At 51.0% G+C, this 18,314-nt stretch overlaps 3 protein-coding genes across 3 annotated transcripts in view; 1 reads left to right on the forward strand and 2 right to left on the reverse strand.

Moving 5' to 3' along the window:
- Positions 1-4,146: 4,146 nt before the first annotated feature.
- On the forward strand, positions 4,147-9,719 carry CSUI_000625 (uncharacterized protein). Its single transcript, XM_068060858.1, has 2 exons — positions 4,147-7,142; positions 8,114-9,719. The coding sequence occupies exons 1-2, from the start codon at positions 4,437-4,439 to the stop codon at positions 8,759-8,761; spliced, it is 3,354 nt and encodes a 1,117-aa protein (XP_067927163.1). The 5' UTR covers positions 4,147-4,436; the 3' UTR covers positions 8,762-9,719.
- A 250-nt stretch (positions 9,720-9,969) lies between these two features.
- Positions 9,970-13,741, reverse strand: CSUI_000626 (uncharacterized protein). The gene has a single exon (XM_068060859.1). The coding sequence runs from the start codon at positions 11,407-11,409 to the stop codon at positions 10,903-10,905; it is 507 nt and encodes a 168-aa protein (XP_067927164.1). The 5' UTR covers positions 11,410-13,741; the 3' UTR covers positions 9,970-10,902.
- A 50-nt stretch (positions 13,742-13,791) lies between these two features.
- CSUI_000627 (protein phosphatase 2c domain-containing protein) overlaps positions 13,792-18,314 on the reverse strand; it is a 16,073-nt gene continuing 11,550 nt past the window's right edge. The window contains exon 3 of the mRNA XM_068060860.1: positions 13,792-18,314. This exon is cut by the window's right edge and continues 1,415 nt beyond it. Within this exon, the coding sequence (XP_067927165.1) occupies positions 14,763-17,714 (2,952 nt within the window). The 5' untranslated portion in view covers positions 17,715-18,314 and the 3' untranslated portion in view covers positions 13,792-14,762.

Raw genomic sequence — 18,314 nt, forward strand, 5'->3', positions numbered from 1 at the left:
CACTTGAAGTCACTGCTCATCCTCTTGATGACACTCACTCCTCTGTGTACACAACGCTGGCAGAGAAGCCAGCGCCGTGCCGTAAGGGGCCACAGCCATGCGCAGTGGACACGTATCAAACGTGTCCAGTCCCCTTGTGAGGTCACAGCAAGACTGCCGCCTCTAACAAGCGTTTACTTGAAGCACTGAGACTAGACCTGCCTTCTTCGGCTCTGTGGGCCTCCAGTTCAACTCGACACACTGGACGCAGTGTTGCTTTCCCAGCCTAAAAGCTAGAGCAAAGGAAACTGCATGACTACGGTTGTCCAGTTCCGCAAGTCAGAGACCCTGAAACGAGTGCAGAAAGAGCAGTCAGGATTGACTGAGTTGAGTGAACTGTTAGTTCGACAAGGGTGGTGGAATGAAGGGCACCACCTGGGTGTGCCTTAAACGGCCACAGCCTCACAAGGATGCAATGTCGGGCTACGCAAAAGCTCCGAGCAACGAAATCACCTTGTTTAATCAAACGTGCAGCTTTGGTGGCTGCGGTTCGGAGTACAAATGGCACGAAGTGATCATAGTGCTCTCCAAAGACGCCTCCCCAACGAGTCTGGCATTGAGACACGAGGAAGCCTTTCGGGCTCACACTGCAACACGCATCAGTGAGTCAGCCAGCTGCATCCAAATTGAGGAGCCGGCGCAGCGAGGAGCTACCCAGGCATCTATCGAGGTCTCCGTTCGCTCTTCCCCAAACACTATCCAAAGAGACCTCGGTACAGCTGTCTTCGGCTCTACCACCCTAAACCCCTGGCGGGGCAGTTGGTTCCTGCGGAGGCTGAGGAACAAAAACAGTGCCATCGGGGGCCTTTTGCAGTTCACTAGCAGCATCATCATTGCCCGAGCCGAAAGTGCACCCCAAGAACCTGCACAAAAGGCTCGGCTGAGCGCACCAGGAGGAGCTGTCCAAAGGGGGAGGAGATTGTCCGGAGGTGCTATTCCCCATCTGAAGTGACTCTCTTAGCGCCCGGAGTTCCTCGTCCTTTTCTCTAAGCAGTTGTTCGTACTGGGCCATAAGCTCACTCCGGAGCTTGACAAACACCTCGTCCTGATTCTCGTGATGGAGCCCTTCCTGTCCGCAAAAGAAACATCAGGCCTCTGGGACTGATACTTATTTCCAAGTCCTGTCTACGCGCGACGTCGATTCCCTACAGCGCCCCCCTGGTTCCACATTTTTTTCACTCCGAAGGCGACATAGCGCGTTGGCGGTGTGGCTGCTTGACATCTATGGACACGAGAGATGAAGCAAGACCCGAATATCGTGCTCGGATCTGGACTGAAATGACGTCCTACTCCCCACCAAGAACGGGGGCCACTTAAAAATTTGGAGACCAGAACCCTCGGCTACGCTACGAGTCGAAACAATGTGTCCGTCCACGATGAGCAGAAGTTCGCGTAAAACGTTCTACGTATAGCCCTGCGGCTATGAAGTGCCTTTCTCTTGACAAGTGGGGCGCGGTTGAACTTCGACAATATCCGCGATCTGAGGCGAAAGGTACCTGTTTCGCCGGCCGAACGCAGTTACATACACTGCATACCGACTAGCCGTTCCGAGGGATATGTAAGCTCGGGCAGGAGCGACGTTCCGGGCTAAGAGATGCTAAAGCGTCCAGAACACAAAGTGAGAAGCCAGAAAACAGGCAGCCCAGCTGGGTCGCAGCTCTCGAAACCCCAACTCGGTTGAAGCATATATGACAGTTTTCAGTCTAAAAAGCCCCGAACGGCTAGCATTGACCCTGCAGAGGACATAGTACACCCACGTCGCCGAGTCAAGAGAAATAAGGTAAGGGGCGTACCTCCTGTGGGGGAAAGTCTCCTCCCTCGAGCTGCGAGTAAAAGCACAGTCAAACAGTCCCGGTGCATGTGTCCGATTTGAAAAAACACGGTTCTCCAGTGCACGTGATACTTCCGGCCCCGAGTTTCCGTCGTTGATAACACGACTAGTCGTGAAACAGTCATCTGTTAAGGACCTACTATTTGAGGTAAAGCGACAAAAATTCACGAGGGTCCTTTGTCTCAAGCATTGCAGGTATATTGGATAGACTGTGTACAGAGATCCCGATGAACAGCTTCGCTGCATTCCAGGGGTAAGTCCCACACCTACCTCGCGAGCAATCTCCTGTATCCGACGCAGCTGAAGAAAAGAAAGCAGCAGGGTCCAAAGAGATCTATGAATGCTTGAGGAATCCTTTCGAGAGGTGATCACTCATGATTTCGCCCCAGAGACGAACTCGGGAGAACTTTTGGACAGACAGCAGAAGAAAAACACACGGGATCTGTCTGTTCGCTCCGTTGAGAGGCGCGTCTGATACAGTGCACCGAAAGACTACTGCTCCTACCGACTGGCGTTGTTCGTGACGCCAGGAAGTTTGTGTACAGACTCCACCAAGCGTCTTCGCAAAAGGATGACAGGATTCGCACCTCTGCCGCTGTGCTTTACCCGCTGTACGTTAGTGAGCCGAAACACAGCCCTACTCACAGAACACAGCTGGATACTCCTCAACGCGGAAGTTGGCAGGCAGGGTGGAGTGTCCGCGACTCCTGCCGCCCACGGACTGCAAACGCTCTTGCTCAGGATCTAGATGCCTCCACGGACGGACGTGGAGTAACGACTGAGAAATTCCGGCTGGAAGCACAGCTGAGCCCTATTCTACAGGCCGCTGCTGGGAGAACTGAAACCCTCAGAACGCGAGAACAGGTCAACGAATTCTCGCGCCTCGTCGGGAGCGGTACGACACGAATCCAATCTTTTTCACCAAGCTTAAACGCGTGCAGTGGCGCTCCGGTGAAGTCGAACTTACGCGTGTAGTGGCGCTCTCCGGTGGAGTCGTGGCAGCGCTGTGCTGGTCACGCAACTCGGCTGTTGGGTTCATAGCGCTGGAAAAGATCCCTCGATGGCAGATTGCCACCAGACCGAGAGGCCGGGGGGCAGAAAAGTAAAGAGAACCAAGGGGTGGGAAAAAATTCCAGCCTGGTGGACGAAGCCAGCTTGAAAAGGTGATGTAAGCTGGCAACAAAAGGTGATGTCAAGTTGACACTGCGGCGGTTCACTCGCTTCGCAAGCCGCCATGGCTATCCAACCTGGGTGCCGTGGCTCGGACGGGGCCTCGTCAGACCTGTGTCCTGGGTCTTTCGTATGGAGACTCGGACTGCGTCGCCTGTGTATATGCAGTTTCTTATTGACCCCATTAGATAAGGAAACGGATGAAGTGCGGCGTCAGCGGCTTTCCAGCACGAGAGCTGGTATAGCAGTTGGTGCTCCACGTATTCTTGTTGCTGTTCTGGTTGGATTAGGCGTACCCTTAGTGTTCCTCAGGCTCGGGTACTTAGGCACAGCAGTTGAACTAAGAGCATACAGATTTTGTACGTCTTCGCTTGTGTTTGGAACACTGACAGGCACGCGATACAGGGGGGGCAGAGGTCTGCCGGTAGGTCTTCTTGAAATCTTTGGGTCTTTCTCGCAAAACGGGCTCGGTAGCGACTTCTCGATCGCTACTTCCCATGTGAAGGCCAAGGAACACGGAGACGACTGGCGAGCCCACTCTACTGATTTGTGCCCTCGTCCTATAGGTTCCTGGTGCCCCTTTACCTGCCGGAGACGGAGATGCTCCTTCGCTGCTAACCGTGTGTGTGTCCGGAGTTGCGGAGAAACAATGACACCGCACGTCAGGGTTTCGACGCTCTGTACCTTCGGGCTACTAGCATTTTTTTACTAGCATCTAGCTGTTCCCCCGTTATCAAGTTTGTCGAACAATATCTTCGCCCCGTGAAAAGTAGTGGCCCTATCCGTGAGAATACTAGCCGCTTGGACAGCAGCGGGCAGGAACCGTAGTTTCTGTGAAGCTACTGCCCGTCTACTGCAGAAGTCTTAGAGAGCAATAACATAATCAGAAGAACGCCGCTATGGATACTTCGTTGTTGCTTTTTATCGCTATGCCTCCCCTACGCGTACTGCAATGCCAGTTGCCAGGGGGTTTCTCTCTACCTGTGTTTCGCGTGGTTCATGTTACGCTGTGTGGCTAGCTCTCGGCGAAACGAGAGGCTCCCGTCAAGCGGCTCGAGTCCCAGCTCGATCCAACGATAAATCCAGCATGTAACGCTTCACCTCTTCTTTACATTACTTCATATCTGGGCTTTGATTCCTTTATTCTCTTGCTGAAGTCTTTTTTGCTTCATTGGTGAATGTTTCCCTTCAGCTTCCGGATTGTCTTCGGGTGTCTTCCAGACACCGTAGCTCGATCTCGTGTTTGGAGGGTCATCCTTCACATCCGTTTACATTTCTTCAAAATGAAGTCACTCGTTCAGGTGCGATCTTGCATTCGTTTTTGGGACTCAGCAGGTTCTCTCTTCTTTCGTGCTCTTGCCTGACCCTTCGCTTCTCCTCCTCTCTTGGTGCAATCATGACTCTTCCACAGTCCTTGAATGGCGCACCGAAATGGCGTTTCTTTTGTTCTCTGTTCCTTTATCTGCCCTTTCTTTCTTCTGGTGACCTGCCTTATTCCTGCCTTGTTTGGGCGCCCTCCGATTCACTGAGCCGGTGCCGAGCCGGTGCCACGTTGCTTCTCTCGCATTTGCTCCCCCGGGTGCCTGGTGACCTAAGTCCAGGAGTGTTTTCACAGGACGCGTCTCCCTTCCTCTCTTTTTTGGTCAAGGCCAGCGCCGAGTCACTGGAAGTTAACACGTCGACGTCGATACCTCCCTCAAGTTGGCGGAAGTCCCGGATCAAGACAACTGTCTTTGGTGAGGGAAATGGATCGGCGGAGAAGACGGGGAGCAGAGAGCATCAGAAGCAGGTTTCCTTTGATAGCCCCTGTACATCCCAGTCCAACAGCGACCATGGGTCAAGTCCATTCTTGGGAGGCCCTCTCATCGAGGGACACCGGTCTTCAGCGAAGTCCGCTGCCTCTTCGTATCCTCAAGGACGCGAGACAACGAGAGGTTCTTCGTTCCAAGCACCGGTGTCTTCTACCTATTCACTTCCATCGTCACTCTTTGCTTCGTCTTTTGGTCAGTCTCTTTTGTCCCCTACTGTATCTCTCGGTTCCTCTGGATCTGATGGCTTCTCTAAAACCGAGCCCTGTCCCTTCTCTAGCCCTGCTAGGCCACTTTCGTTCCTGATGGAAACAGACCAACAGAAGGCTGGGGGGGTGCCAAGGGCATGCTCATACGCAAGGTGCGCATCGGGTCAATATACTCCTCGGCATGCGCACGACATCCAGCAGTGTTACACGTTTTCTACATGCTCTCGATGTCCACGACATGCGGAATCTCACGGTGATATCTGCAGTCAAGTCGAAGAACGGAGCGGGATGTTACTTCTTCTTCGGTCGACTATAACTAGCATGCAAGCACCTGTAGAAGTCTTTCATTTCAAACCTCTCACAGCTGAAGAACTGCAAAACTTGAAGAGGGGAAAGACCGTGCCTTCTCCACAAGTAGAAGGAGGGGGTCCCGGAGGAGGGGTTGCACCTGGCGGAGGAGAGGAAGGATCCGTAGACGAAGGAGAAGAAGGAGGATGGAATGACTGGGATGAAGGGGGGGGAGAGAGTTATCTTGAACTTGGGAAGAGTTCTTTTCTCTTATCTTCTTCTCACTCTTCAGCCCTTCCTTCACCACTGTCAACATCCCTCGGCGATGAAGCAGCCTCATCTTCTCCCCGTGTTTCACTACTAGAGGAGTCAGCAGCATGGGATCAAGATGAGTACGGCTATGATATGGATGAAAACGTCTCCTATAACCGAGATGCTATGGTTGGGCGATACGGCAGCCCAGGAAGAGGAAAGTCTTCATCCCAACAAGGCGCAGGGGCGGGCGGTTCTTCAGCGGCTGGAAAGAACAAAGGAATGTTTCTCAGGTTTGATGAACGTAAAGTTTACCGAATATCTCCGACGAGTCCTCTCGCCGATATAGGACGATGTGCGACAAACAGCAAGAACTACATGCAACTTCTCGTCACTATAGCCTTCCAACCCAGACGCTTCTCTATGTCTCTGTCCGAGTCAAGGCGACTTTTAGGCTTCAAGCCAAGAGCTGTGGGAGGATCGGGGCGTGGTGGCGGGGGGGAAGGAGGCGGTAGCCGAGGAGGTGGAGGTAGTGGTGCCTCGGGTTATGGAGGTGAGGAAGATTATGAAGATGACAATGATGCATCGTACCAAGGCGGGGGGGGTTTTCTTGAAGAAAACTTCAAGAAGACGAGTGACGGTAACAACAGCCTAAGTGGTCGCAGACGTTCACTTCAGAAAGAATCTGACAAGAAGAAAGAGGGGAAGAAGCGAGGCGGTGTCTTTTTTTCTCTCAACGGCCCACTGAAAAGGGGTGAAGAAGGCAGTTTCATTCGAGGGGGGTCATCATATTTGCGGGAGAAGAATAGCGGAAGGCCTATTGAGAAGCACCATCAAGAGGGAGGTGAGATAGCTCTTGATGATTCAGCTGTCTCTTCTTATATTCAGATAGGCGACAGAAACCAGATAGGAAGAGGAGAAGAATCCCTGTCCGGCTTCTCGTTTTTGCAAGGTGATTACGAGGATGACTATGGCGATGAAGATGATGATGAAGAAGGGGGACGAGGCATCAAGGCCAAAATGAAGGGTTTTTTCGGTGGTGTTAAGAGGGTCTTTTCAAGAAAGAAAAGCGCAGGAAAACCCGAAGACGAATTTCCACCAGAAGAAGGAGAAGATTACGGAGAAGAGGGAATGGGAGAGGAAGGAGGAGGGCCTCGGAAGGGTGGGGGTTATGGTCCTAGTAGTGGGGGAGGAAAGAAGAAAGGCCCAGGGTTCTTCCGAAGACTTTTCAAACGCAAGTCCAAAGCTGAGAGGATGGAAGCAAAACAAACCAAGCAAGCAAAGAAACTTATCCAAAGAACTCCTAAGCTTAATATCCAGGTCACCTTCGATTCCCCAGCTGTTAAAGGGTGTCGGAAGCCTGTCGATTGGACTGGTTATCTCGATGTGAATAGCATCTTTCATGTCAGCTTCTTCATCCGAGCACGCCAAGCAGAAGTAGGGAAACAGCTGGCTGCTTTCATAAACTCAAGTCTTACCTTAAGCCTCGAGTGTATGGACAAAGAGGGGTGTACGATGAATGAAACCCCTCATTCTTGTGCGATGGTGAGTGAGAAACTCTCTGCTTATCGACTAGTTTAGATAATATCTGCAACTAGTACTAGTCCTCTACATTCCTCTGTTCATCATACGAACGAGATGTCGTCTATTGTATTCCATAGCAGAAATCCAGACGACACCCACCCGTCATGGGATCCGGAGTGTGTAGAGAGAGTTCCAGAAATGTCTCTGAGGTGCTTCTACGTCACGTCGTAACAGAAGGCGAGTGTCGGACGGCTTATGGAATCAGATAGTGAGCTTTGTTTTTCTTTTTTCCAGCAGCCCTTTTTGGCTCTGCATGATTGCCGACTGACCTGTGCCTTTGACCTGTCACCCACTCTAGTCCCACAAGACAGACGTTCTATAAGCCTACCATCGACTGCTAGAAGGAATATTCAGATGTCGACCTGTTTTCTTTTTTTCTTTCATGTGATAGCATACATGTCTCAAAGCACATGCTGTCTCAAGCAGACCCGTGAGCTTGCTTCACTATGCTCCGTCCGTAATCCTGGTTCTTCGGGTGGAGAACTTTTCTCGGTGGGACGCAGATGGTGATAGGATATATCTCAGATGCGAAAAGAAGAGCTTAGCGTATACAGAAAAGGAGAACAGGGTGGTGGCATCTCCTGTCTCAGTTATCAGGCGACTATTGATGAAGCATAAGAGAGCTGATCTACTTGTTGTGGTGGGACGATGATAGGTTTTCAAGTGAGCAAATAGTCCGTGCTCCCCTTCGGGGTGTCGGTGAGGGGGCTACTATATGTTGATCACCATCTTCGCTTCTTCTGTAGTTCCATCTGCTGAATTCCTCCAGAATGGTGACTGTCTTTGCGTGGTAGTTTGGAAATCTTGTCTTGGGCCCATGTGTATGTATATGCTTGTGTGGATGGGAGGGTAGAATATGTGATCAACAACAGGAAAGCTCTGAATGTATTTGGACTTGACAACCTGTTAAATCGTCTCCTCCTTTCCCATAGGTTAGTTGCGTCAAAGCAAAGCAAGGATCGGCGGAAGCACTTCAAGCCGGGAAGCAAGCAGCAGCTCAATCAGCCGACTTACACCTGAAAGAAGCAGCTGAGAAGTCAGCTCTTTTGTTTTCTGACGAGGAGAGGGCACGCCGAGCAGCCGAATACGCTAAGGCACTAGAAGAAAAGCATGCGGAAGCGCATGCAGGACATAAACTGACAACAGCAGAACAGGAACTTCTTCTTCAACAGCAGTTAGCAGCCCTTCAGGGGGCTCCTCATGGTGGTATGCAGGCCAAACTCCTCGAAGCGATGATGGGTGGGGCAGCAGGCGGTGCCCAATCTCGGCTTGGCATGGAAATGAAACATGCAGGAGAGGAAGGTTTTAGCCCAGGTGCAGGAGCCGCCTTTGGTAATATGCCTATGGAAGACGCAACAGGAGCGAGCTCTGAGGCTGTTCGAGCTGCCATGGAGAGAATGCTTATGCATGGAGGAGACGAACCGGCTCGCAAAGGAATTTCAACAGGAGCTATTGTTGCTTTAGTCTTCCTGGGTCTCTTAGCGACGGCTCTTGTGGGCATGATAGCATGGAAATATATTGACAAGAATCGATTGAGAGGATGGCAGTTCCGTGGGCGTATGCCATTCACGAGACGGTAAACGCCAGACCCATATAAGACCTCATGAATTGACCGCGCGATCTGTGAAACAGCGCATGCAACATGCGAAACGTAGCAAGAGTAACAGGAGAGATTCTCTCTCTTTGGCGAGAGTAGCGGCCTCGAGTTGAGCATCTAGCATGGTTAACAAACTTAAGGAGAGTTAGCTACAGCATTGTTACTGAAAGGTTCCAAGTGACGGCGGTGAAAGAGATCAAACGTGTATGGAGCTACTGAGTGAGGGGACACTTGCCTCCATACAAAACTGCCCACAGCCATTCGCTCCATGGAAAACTCATTCCTGAGCTGGCTGGAGCATTTGCCTAGGGAGAAAGGGAGACAAGGCGGGGACTCCTGGCGAGCTGAAGCGGTCAGCATGCACTGGGCGGCTAAATGGCCGGGACTCAGTACGTGTACTATCTTCCCGTAATCAAAAGGGCGCCGGATTTTTCGCTGATACTCGTTTTCAGAGGACGGGAGGACCCCAGTGGTCCTCGGCGCGTAGCCAGAATACGCTCGCGCGACAGTGTTGAGTATGCTTGGCCCTCTTTTCTGCATGCGGCAAAGGGTCGTTTTCTCCATTGATAGGCGAACCCAGCAACAGCCGAATTGTCCCACTTTTTTCCCCTGTAACCGGTATGATCTTCTGTTCCTCAATGAGCAGAGTGCGTGCGGCGCGGAAGAGGGAGAGGCCAACCAACCCCTTATCTAGCCCCCGATTCCACCAGACCAGAAAGAAGACCAGCTAGCTAGCTCACTAGCTACCTGCTCTGGTTCCGCGGTTGTGTCTCGATCTGTCTTCCGTCCGTATATCTGTTTTGTCGATACAAAAAGTCATTCTGTGCTGTGGTGTCTACCGCGGGCAAACTACATACCTGTGATCACCTCGTAGGTGAACGACGATGTTGATTGACGTAGATGGTGTTCGGGTTTATCCAAGTGTCCCAAGTATTGGCATGTGAAACTAGATTTGTTAGAACTTCCGTCTCCCTCCCGTTCCAGCGAGTTTCAATTTCTCGTCCTTTCCTATCTACCTAGTACTCAGACTCACCAGAAGGTACCACCTGGGTTGACTCAGATAGTCCACTCACCTGCTTTGGGTGTCTTGACATAACAACTATACATACCTACCTGCTCATCGTAGCAGACATGGAATCCTTTCACTGCTCATTCAGCGCCTAGCACGTATAAGAATCAGTATCGGATAACATTACAAGACGTTGGGGTCAAACCTATATGGACTTTTAAACCGAAATTAGCTCGCTGCTTCAGGTACACATGCACAGGCCCCTGGATTCACTGCGCGGCGGCTGCAACTCTCACCCCTTCGAGGGGGCTTTTCTGAATAAACTATCCCACCTCAGGCGGAAGTGAGAGAGACAGAGCGCGTCGTTGCTGGTAGATAGAAGCGTTTTTCAGATAGAGATGTTATTCAAAATGGTACAGGCAAGGGGAGTTCCCCGAAGTCGGAGATCTGGCCGTTAAATGTCTCCGTCAGGCAGGTGTTGTTTGTTTTTCTTCCCTGTTGTGAGCTTTGGTGGAGCTTTGTATCGACTAAGTGGATGATTGCGGAGGAATGATGCTTGGTTGCCCCTTTTTGGTGTCTTCTGACGTCAAGTTCGATTCGGTTAAAAAAAAAACCTTCCATTGAAAAGGAAGAGTACGTCGTCAATGAGAAGTGAGACCGGAGAACAATCACCCTACTGCAAGCAACCAAGCCTTCTTCAGGCCTTCGGACAAAACGAGAGATACACTAACCGAGACATCTACACACACACGGCATGAACAGTCTCTCTCTTTTCTCTCAAAAACAACACCGAGGAGAGTGAAGGAAGCGTATTCATATGAACCCACAGCAACCCTGGCTTGAAAAGAAGAAAGCTAGGGAAGAGGGTCAAGCGGAAGAAGGAAAACACACGTGCTCTTTCAAAAACGTGGAGTTGATCTATGCAACAAGAGTCTACTTTACACAAAGGTCTGTTTGGCTGGAAGTGTCGGTCCTTCTGGTGTTCGCCCGGGAATGAACCGAGGACTTTTTCTTCCGTAAAGCAAGAAGATGGTTCATTCACTCGAACTTGTAGATCAAACAAGAGGGATAGATATATAAAAACAACGCCCGCGGTACACGTACGACGCCCCTTCCTACTGCTCCTTAGCAGCAGCAACAGCAGCATCTCCTTCACAGCTTCTCATCTCATCAAGCGGAAACAAAACAGGTGGATCACTTGCTGACGGCAGAAGCAAACGTTCACATTGCGCGCATAGAGACCTAGAGATAAACAACTGGCTATCGTTGTACTTCCACATGGGTGGTAGACAAGCTAGTCGACCTGAAAAGGGGGAGAGATAACCCGTACGCTTGGTATACATGTATAGCCTATCTACAAAGAGAGACAGAGATAGACTAAGACGGCGCAAACGAGGAGTACTATAGGTGAGAAAAAGAGTGTTAGGCTGCAGTGTTTGAAAACAAGGCGCGGGAGGCCCAAGTATGAGAAATAAACATAGTGGTGATATGTGAAGGAGCTCATTCCTCAGCCCCCCACTCAGAAGGTCTTCTCCGAAACTGTACATAGACTTTTCCACGTGATCACATGGGCAGTTGGGGGATTTCTGCCAAAGGACGGGAAAAGCAGAAAAGGCTAACATACAATGCTATGGGGTTATCACATATGCATTCACACCTTCAGCAGTCGTCATACATGAACGGACAACCCAACCGCATGCGAGACGCGCATGCGTACGCCCTATGCTGCACAAACGTCCCTCTTTCTAGCTGAAGATTGAAAGACAACGTACGCTTTCACAAGGCAGCTGTGTTTTCCCTCGCCCGTGCATGCATGCGAATGAGTTGAAATGTGTCTGGCACGCTACTTGTATTCTGCAACACGGCACGTGGTTTCCTGCCCACCTGCCCCCAGGGTCATTCCAAGGTGTGGAGAAAAAAAGCTGATGTCCCCTCGACTCATCAGTGAAGGATGAGAATACACAATGCATTACTACTCAAACATAGGTTTTGCCTCATAAGTAAAGTACATACACCGGTATTCATACATACGTACATCCACTGAGATTAGCTCTTCATGACTGGGTGAGAGACCATCAGTCGCCACGCGACGCTGCGCCTCCTTTGTTCTTTCTTCTTCTTCGCTGTCATGCAGTTTAGAGCCCCCCGAGAAAAAGACTCTCCCTGTCAAGACGGACTTTCGGTGTTTTTGGTGCCATTCAATCATGCCGTATCACACACAGTTCTTGTAAAATGACACGAGAGAGAAAGTCACTACACCAGCACCATACGTCGTTATGTCATGTCTCGACAGGGAGGCATCTGAAGTCTAATTACCTACTCCATCGGAATTCGATAGCCCAGAGAGATGAGCAACTGTCAAGAAGAAGACTCGCGTCTACGCCCACACAAAATCGACTTACCCACACCATGAATATTAGGGCTACAAGCCCTTCACATAGCACTCCCACCAGAGACACACCTGCAGCTGAGGGCCTACAGCGACCACTTGTTCGAATACTCTACGGACATTATTACTATTAGCCGTAGAGACAGGGACAGTCACCCTTTCTGTCTAAACATCTGACCCCCTACTAGCGACTAGACTAGAGCCTATCGATCATCATCATACATGTTAACGCACGGGGACATGGAGACTCAATTCTTAGGCAACTTCAGAAAAAGTAACGGGTGAACAGATGAATACTCACTCTCCCCGGTATCACCCCCCTTGGTATTGTCATCACCAGTTATATATGTATACTTATACGGCCTTCGTTTCCACCCTTTCCGAACGCTCCCAGCTCCAGTGAAAAAAGTAGGGACAAGGCCGGGGCAATCTGACATGGTCGATCTTCTTTTTCTTCACGAACAGTTGCTGATGGCATCGAAGACACTTGACAGTAGGTACGACAGGGCTCTCAGACAAAAGGGACGTAGAGGTGATACTACCCTTGAGGAATGACTCGTCAAAACACTCGTGTCGCGGTAACACCTGTCTGTCCTCTGTCTGCGTGCCTGCATGCTGCTGCTGCTGATATACGCTCCGAGGAGAGACAACGAACATGGCGCTTCGCTCTTCCTCGGGGTTCCGAAAGAGGAAGAAAACTACGGAAACGGAGATCGAAGAGGGTACAAAGAGAAAAACACATTCATTACTTGTGTAACCTTCTCTCTCCGCTTAGAGAAGAATCAGCCTTGATTCCTCAGGCAAGAATATAACGAAGACAACGCCAGAAAGAGCGTAAAAGCAAATGCTGGCATAATTGACCCTTACTACCACCTCCCAAGTTGTTCGCGCGCGACAGGGTTCGATACCTACTAGTAGACCTTTAGATAAAGAAGAAAAGAACGCGGGGGAAACGGAAGGTATTCTTTCTCAATACAATGTGTAGGAACGAGCGATGCTCCTCCCGACTTCAACCTAATCCAGCCGCCTGGGTGACGGAATACCATCCAATGTAAACACTCACCCCCCCGCGATGAGCTAAGAAGTCTACTTGAAGAGAAATGATGCCTGGTAGGCACCACCTTCGGCAGGTATGTATACGACAGACCCGCAAGCGCGGCAACGGCTGATGCGGTTTGTATACGTTGAGTGAAGACGAACTACTGCAGGGCTCGGCTGGGCTGGGGTGGCGTTGAAATGAATGAAGAGGGCATTTCAGTGATGAATGTAAAAGGAATGATTAGGAAAACATGCAGATATCTTTCCATGTGCAAACCGAGCGGAATCACATGCATAGGAACCATGAAGATATAATGAGAGAACTAAGCGGAAGGACACATGGGCACTGACTGACAGTGAGTGACACCTCGCACACACCCCTGAAGAAAGACTTTTTAAACAGCAGCGGATCCAGACATCGTTTCCATGAAGATGTCCGAAGTTCAGAAGGTTCGTGCTGTCTCGATGCAGTGAACATATCCCAACACGAATAAGACGGATAATGCCATTGTCATTGAGAGCGCCCCTGCAAAAAAGTTCACCCCCCCGTTCCCCCCCCCCCTAATCCTTTCAGGAGAAGCCGCACCAGTCCTTGAGCAAGAGAGACCTTGCGCATGTACAACAACCTACTACCTATACAGTCAGTCGCGCTGCTGCCCTGCCTGGAAGCCCGCAGTAGAATTGACTACTCTGTCATACGCGAGAAAACGATCGGGATTCAGGCACTGCGGACGCCGGTAACAATGCTGCGGTACTGATCATGGTTAGCTTAGAAAACCCGTATTCATTCTTTGTGAAGAACCGCCTTGTTCGACCACAGGACACCATCACCACCACGTCAAAAAGAAGAAAGAATACCGCATATAGCTTCTTCTGCGGGAATCACTGGCATATGCTTGGTAGTAGTCGTAGTAACGACTATTCGTAAAGGCACCATTCGCAACACCGAGAGATACCAGGAGAGTGACTGGACGGGGACAGTAGACACACTTACGCTTGAGTCGACATTCCCCGGAAGACGTCGGGCAAGAGGGCGGGAAAGTATAAACACTGCGACATATGTATATCTTCTTACATAAGAATCACAAGGCAATCCTTCACACGTCACCCCCGTAGGAACGTCGGGTGAGTGAGCTTGCCTGGTCTACAAACCGAGGAAGATGACATCGGCCTGTACACTGCACTGAAGTCTCGTGGCCTCCATTGTTTCTCTCCTTCTTGCGTTCTCGACCCTCGAGTGAAAACGATTCTGTCAACTGACGAGGCCTCCTACCTTGGACTCAACGAGACTTACTGGATATCGGAAAGCACAGATAAGAGGAGCACACACGGCAACACACTTTTTTCACCTTGTACTTTGGACGCATGCAAAGCTTTAGGGAGAAAAGGAGTGAGCGAATCTATTTTTGCGCGCGTACCTTTGACGACACGCAGTACGCATATGGGAGGAGTATACATGTATGGGGATATCTAGATGGGGGATACATACAGAAAGGGTGAGAGATGTAGACGTGATGGCGTCGGAATAATGGGACAAGGTGTGTATCGTTACACAGTCTTTCTTCGGCAGCCGACATCACTCCTGAATGTCACAAGAATAGCGGTGACATTATCTCTGCTTTTCCTCTCTTCGATAGCTTCCCGGATCAACTCATTCACAACTATCTGAGGGTCTTGCTCAGCTTCGGGCATCGTCGCGAGTCGCTCCCTTATAAATGTAACAGCCTCTTGGCTCGTGAAGACATCGAAGAGACCATCGCACGCAAGGAGCAAGAATTCATCATCCTCCGTTAATGCTTCCTTTCGTATTTCAGGAGAGGCTGTTACAAGGGGAGCACGATACAGAAAGTCAGTTCCTTTCTCTGTTGCTTGGCCATTCACTGATACATCCTTCTGAGTCGCCTGGTGTCCCAGAATGCTTGACATCTTCCTATTCTGATCTTTACGTGAACGTTCAGCTCTCCTTTGGCCGCCTTCCCCGTGCATTCTTTCACAACCGTCCATGCATCCTTCACCTCCACCTGTCGCTCCTTCACATGATGGCCATTCCCAGGTACTCTCGTCTATCCCTTCCCGATCCCACCTTTGAAATCCTTTATACTCACTATCTCCAAATGCTCGACTCACCGCTAATCTCCCTAACACCCTCCTGCAACGTACAAAGCCTCCAGCTGCTACAATCCTCTGCATTTCATCACGCCGATGTGGCTTGTGATCTGCTGATAGCTGTATGGCGCGACCTCTACGGCTGAGGACAGCTCTTGCATCCCCGCAGTTAGCCGTCCAAAGGGCTCCTCCTACGATCACAACGACAACCGTTGCACAACCACTTGTGGTTCGAAGGCCTAAGCCCCGCTGAGATGCAAGATATGCATCGTCCGTCTTCAGAAAGGCTTCAGCTAAGGCTGCATGGACATGAGTATCTACAGCGTTGGACAACTCAAGCCGGCCACATAGGCGTAGCAGCTGATGTCGGAAACGGAGGTGAAGCTGTCGCTTGACAAATTGAGCGCAATCACGGCCTCCATGCCCATCATGAACTGCAAAGAATGAGCAGTAAAAGGCGTCGCTTACAGCGAGGTCCTGCAGAACAACTTCCTCATCTTCCATCGTACCGCGGAACCCTTGCTGGCTGCCTACTCCTGTGTTGAAACGGAGCACCGCTAACTCTAAGGAACCCATTCGAATCTCATCCCCGGGGCGAAGTCGTCCCGGCACTCCTGGAGCAAGTCGGAACCACGCGCTAGGAGCTGGTGAATCGACTAGCCGTGTTGTAGCTACCAACTGAAACTCTCCTTCCATATAGGTACATAGCAACTTCTGAGGTTCGGCTGGCTTGCTTTGTCCCTTGATGAAGGAATTTTTCGTCTTTTGTTCATCGGCGTCGAGCTCTCTTCTTCCCGGCGTCGGAGTTCCTGTATGGGGAATGACGATTTGCGGTCTGTCACCGCGAGGATGCCGGAGGAGATACTCTCTGGCTTTGTAAAGCAAGACCTTCTCATCTTCATCTGCAAACGCCTGCTTCTGCAGTCCTCCGTCTCCTAGGCTTTCGGAGAATCTCGCTTTGCCCTCAGCCCCGACACGACAAATGCTCGGCACCGACCTCATGCCTCTTGTCATACCATGCGCCACGAGCAACCTTTGTGGGCGACAAGCATGAACTTTGGGTCCGTTGGTGAGAGGACCGCTACAGGTATGCGGAGCAGCTGCATCCCTCGACAGCGTTTCCGATGACCGCGAAACCAACGGTGGACTCGGCTCTGACAAAACGGAGCCTCCGCGGGGAACGCCATGGCAACCCCCTTCTCCACCCCTTTCCAGGGTTGTGGTCCTTTCATCAGGTTTGATCTCGGCCCTCTTACATTGACGGTGAGGCTGCTTCTTCGGATCCGCTGAAGATTTGCCCTTCACCGGCGGTACTACGCGTGGACGTGACTCTCCTCCCTCAGACCCCACGGGGGCCATGGCCACCGCCTCCGCGACGTCTCCCTCCACAGTTGTAGAGATGGGATGATTCTTGTCACTGCTAGCTACACCGGACAGTCTACGCTTTCCACGAGTTCCTTCCAAAAATGACAGCTTTTCTGAGTTCTCCAGGACTCCATCTAACCGTCGATCGGAAATCCCCGTTTTCTTATCTTCAGGGTCCGTAGAAGCTCCAGCCGCTGCTTGGCAAGCTCGCATGGTAGGTGCTGGTGTCTCTGAAGTGGCCGGCGAGTTAGCCACACTAGCCCCCATCGAAGAATTCGTTCCCTCACTGGATGCTCCTGTTGAAGGCGGTACCGAGGGTAATGATTCTTCTGATGGATTGCAAGGCACGACATCCCTGGTTACCCCACCACTTCCTTCGTGTGTCTCGTCGTCGACTGAAATCCCTCCGACAGATGGAGGTGATGCTGTTAACGAAGTTGCACACGCAGACGTCGCAACGTCTGCTGGCTTTGTCTGGGGCTCGGTCTTATTACCGGGGCGGATACTGGAAGAATGTCCTTTGTCGTCTCCCGCTTTTCCAGAGTCACCGGTGTTCCTTGAGTCAAAATTCCCCTGCGTCCGAGCTGAGATTTTGCCAGTGACCAGCCCCGAGGCGCTAGGGGGGAAATGCTGACGGGACGAGAGAAAGGAATATGATGAGCCAGGAGGCGACAACATCAGAGAGGTTTCATTCTCAAGGCGTGGAAGTGCCCGTGACGAAGAAAGTTTCCAACGAAGAGAATGGTGAAGCGGACTGATGAAAGGAAGGCTCTGATCTTCTTCTCCAACACCTACAATATCCCGGCATACTCGAGACTCTCCGAGGTGACGCACAATGGACAGAGATCTGTTACGAAGAAAAGAGCTTCCGATCCTTGTATTAACCACGCTGGCGCGAATTCGGCCCTCTTGCCATGGACTTAAATGAGAACGATCACTTTGAGTACAGTTCCTTTCTTTTTCGCGGCGCATCCAAAGAGAGGAATCTTCACACCGACCTTCCATGCCGTGTCTTTCTGTTTTTATCATACACCCATCAGCACTTCCTCGCCACTCGGGATCTTCCCTTTCGCCCTTACTTACAGGGACAGAACGGTCGGGATTCTCGTCCTTTGTTTGTCGTTCCCCCTGTTTCGGCTTCGCTTCACCAACAACAGTGCTAGCCACACTGGAGCTCTGGCGGCTTCTGTCCTCAGTCGGTGTAAGAGAGGGTAAAGAAAGCAAACGGCGACTACTTCCACGTGGAGGAGAGAGTGTATCTCTATTACGCGGGAATGAATCAGTTGAAACGGACGGAGCTGAATCCAAAGCATGCGGCAACCGGCCGGAAAAGAACAACGGTAGACAACCACCACCAGACGGTCTCGCTACCCAGTGCCTGGCGAAGGATGTGAAGGGATTTGCTGTGATCGATGTCTCCGACAAGCACGCTTTCACACGAGGCTTCAGAAATGAAGAGGATATTCCATTGCCTGGCAATATAGGGGCGGGCGCGCTTCCCAGGACGCATGGCTCTACAGAGCACAGGGCCGGTGAAAAGCCGGCGTTTACAGAATCTTCTGCTCCGAGTTTGTCTGGAACATGAGATGATGTGTAGAAAGGTACAGAAAAGCCATTAAGAAAATATCC

This window comes from Cystoisospora suis (assembly GCF_002600585.1).
Source record: "Cystoisospora suis strain Wien I chromosome Unknown contig_243, whole genome shotgun sequence".
Classification (NCBI taxonomy): domain Eukaryota; phylum Apicomplexa; class Conoidasida; order Eucoccidiorida; family Sarcocystidae; genus Cystoisospora; species Cystoisospora suis.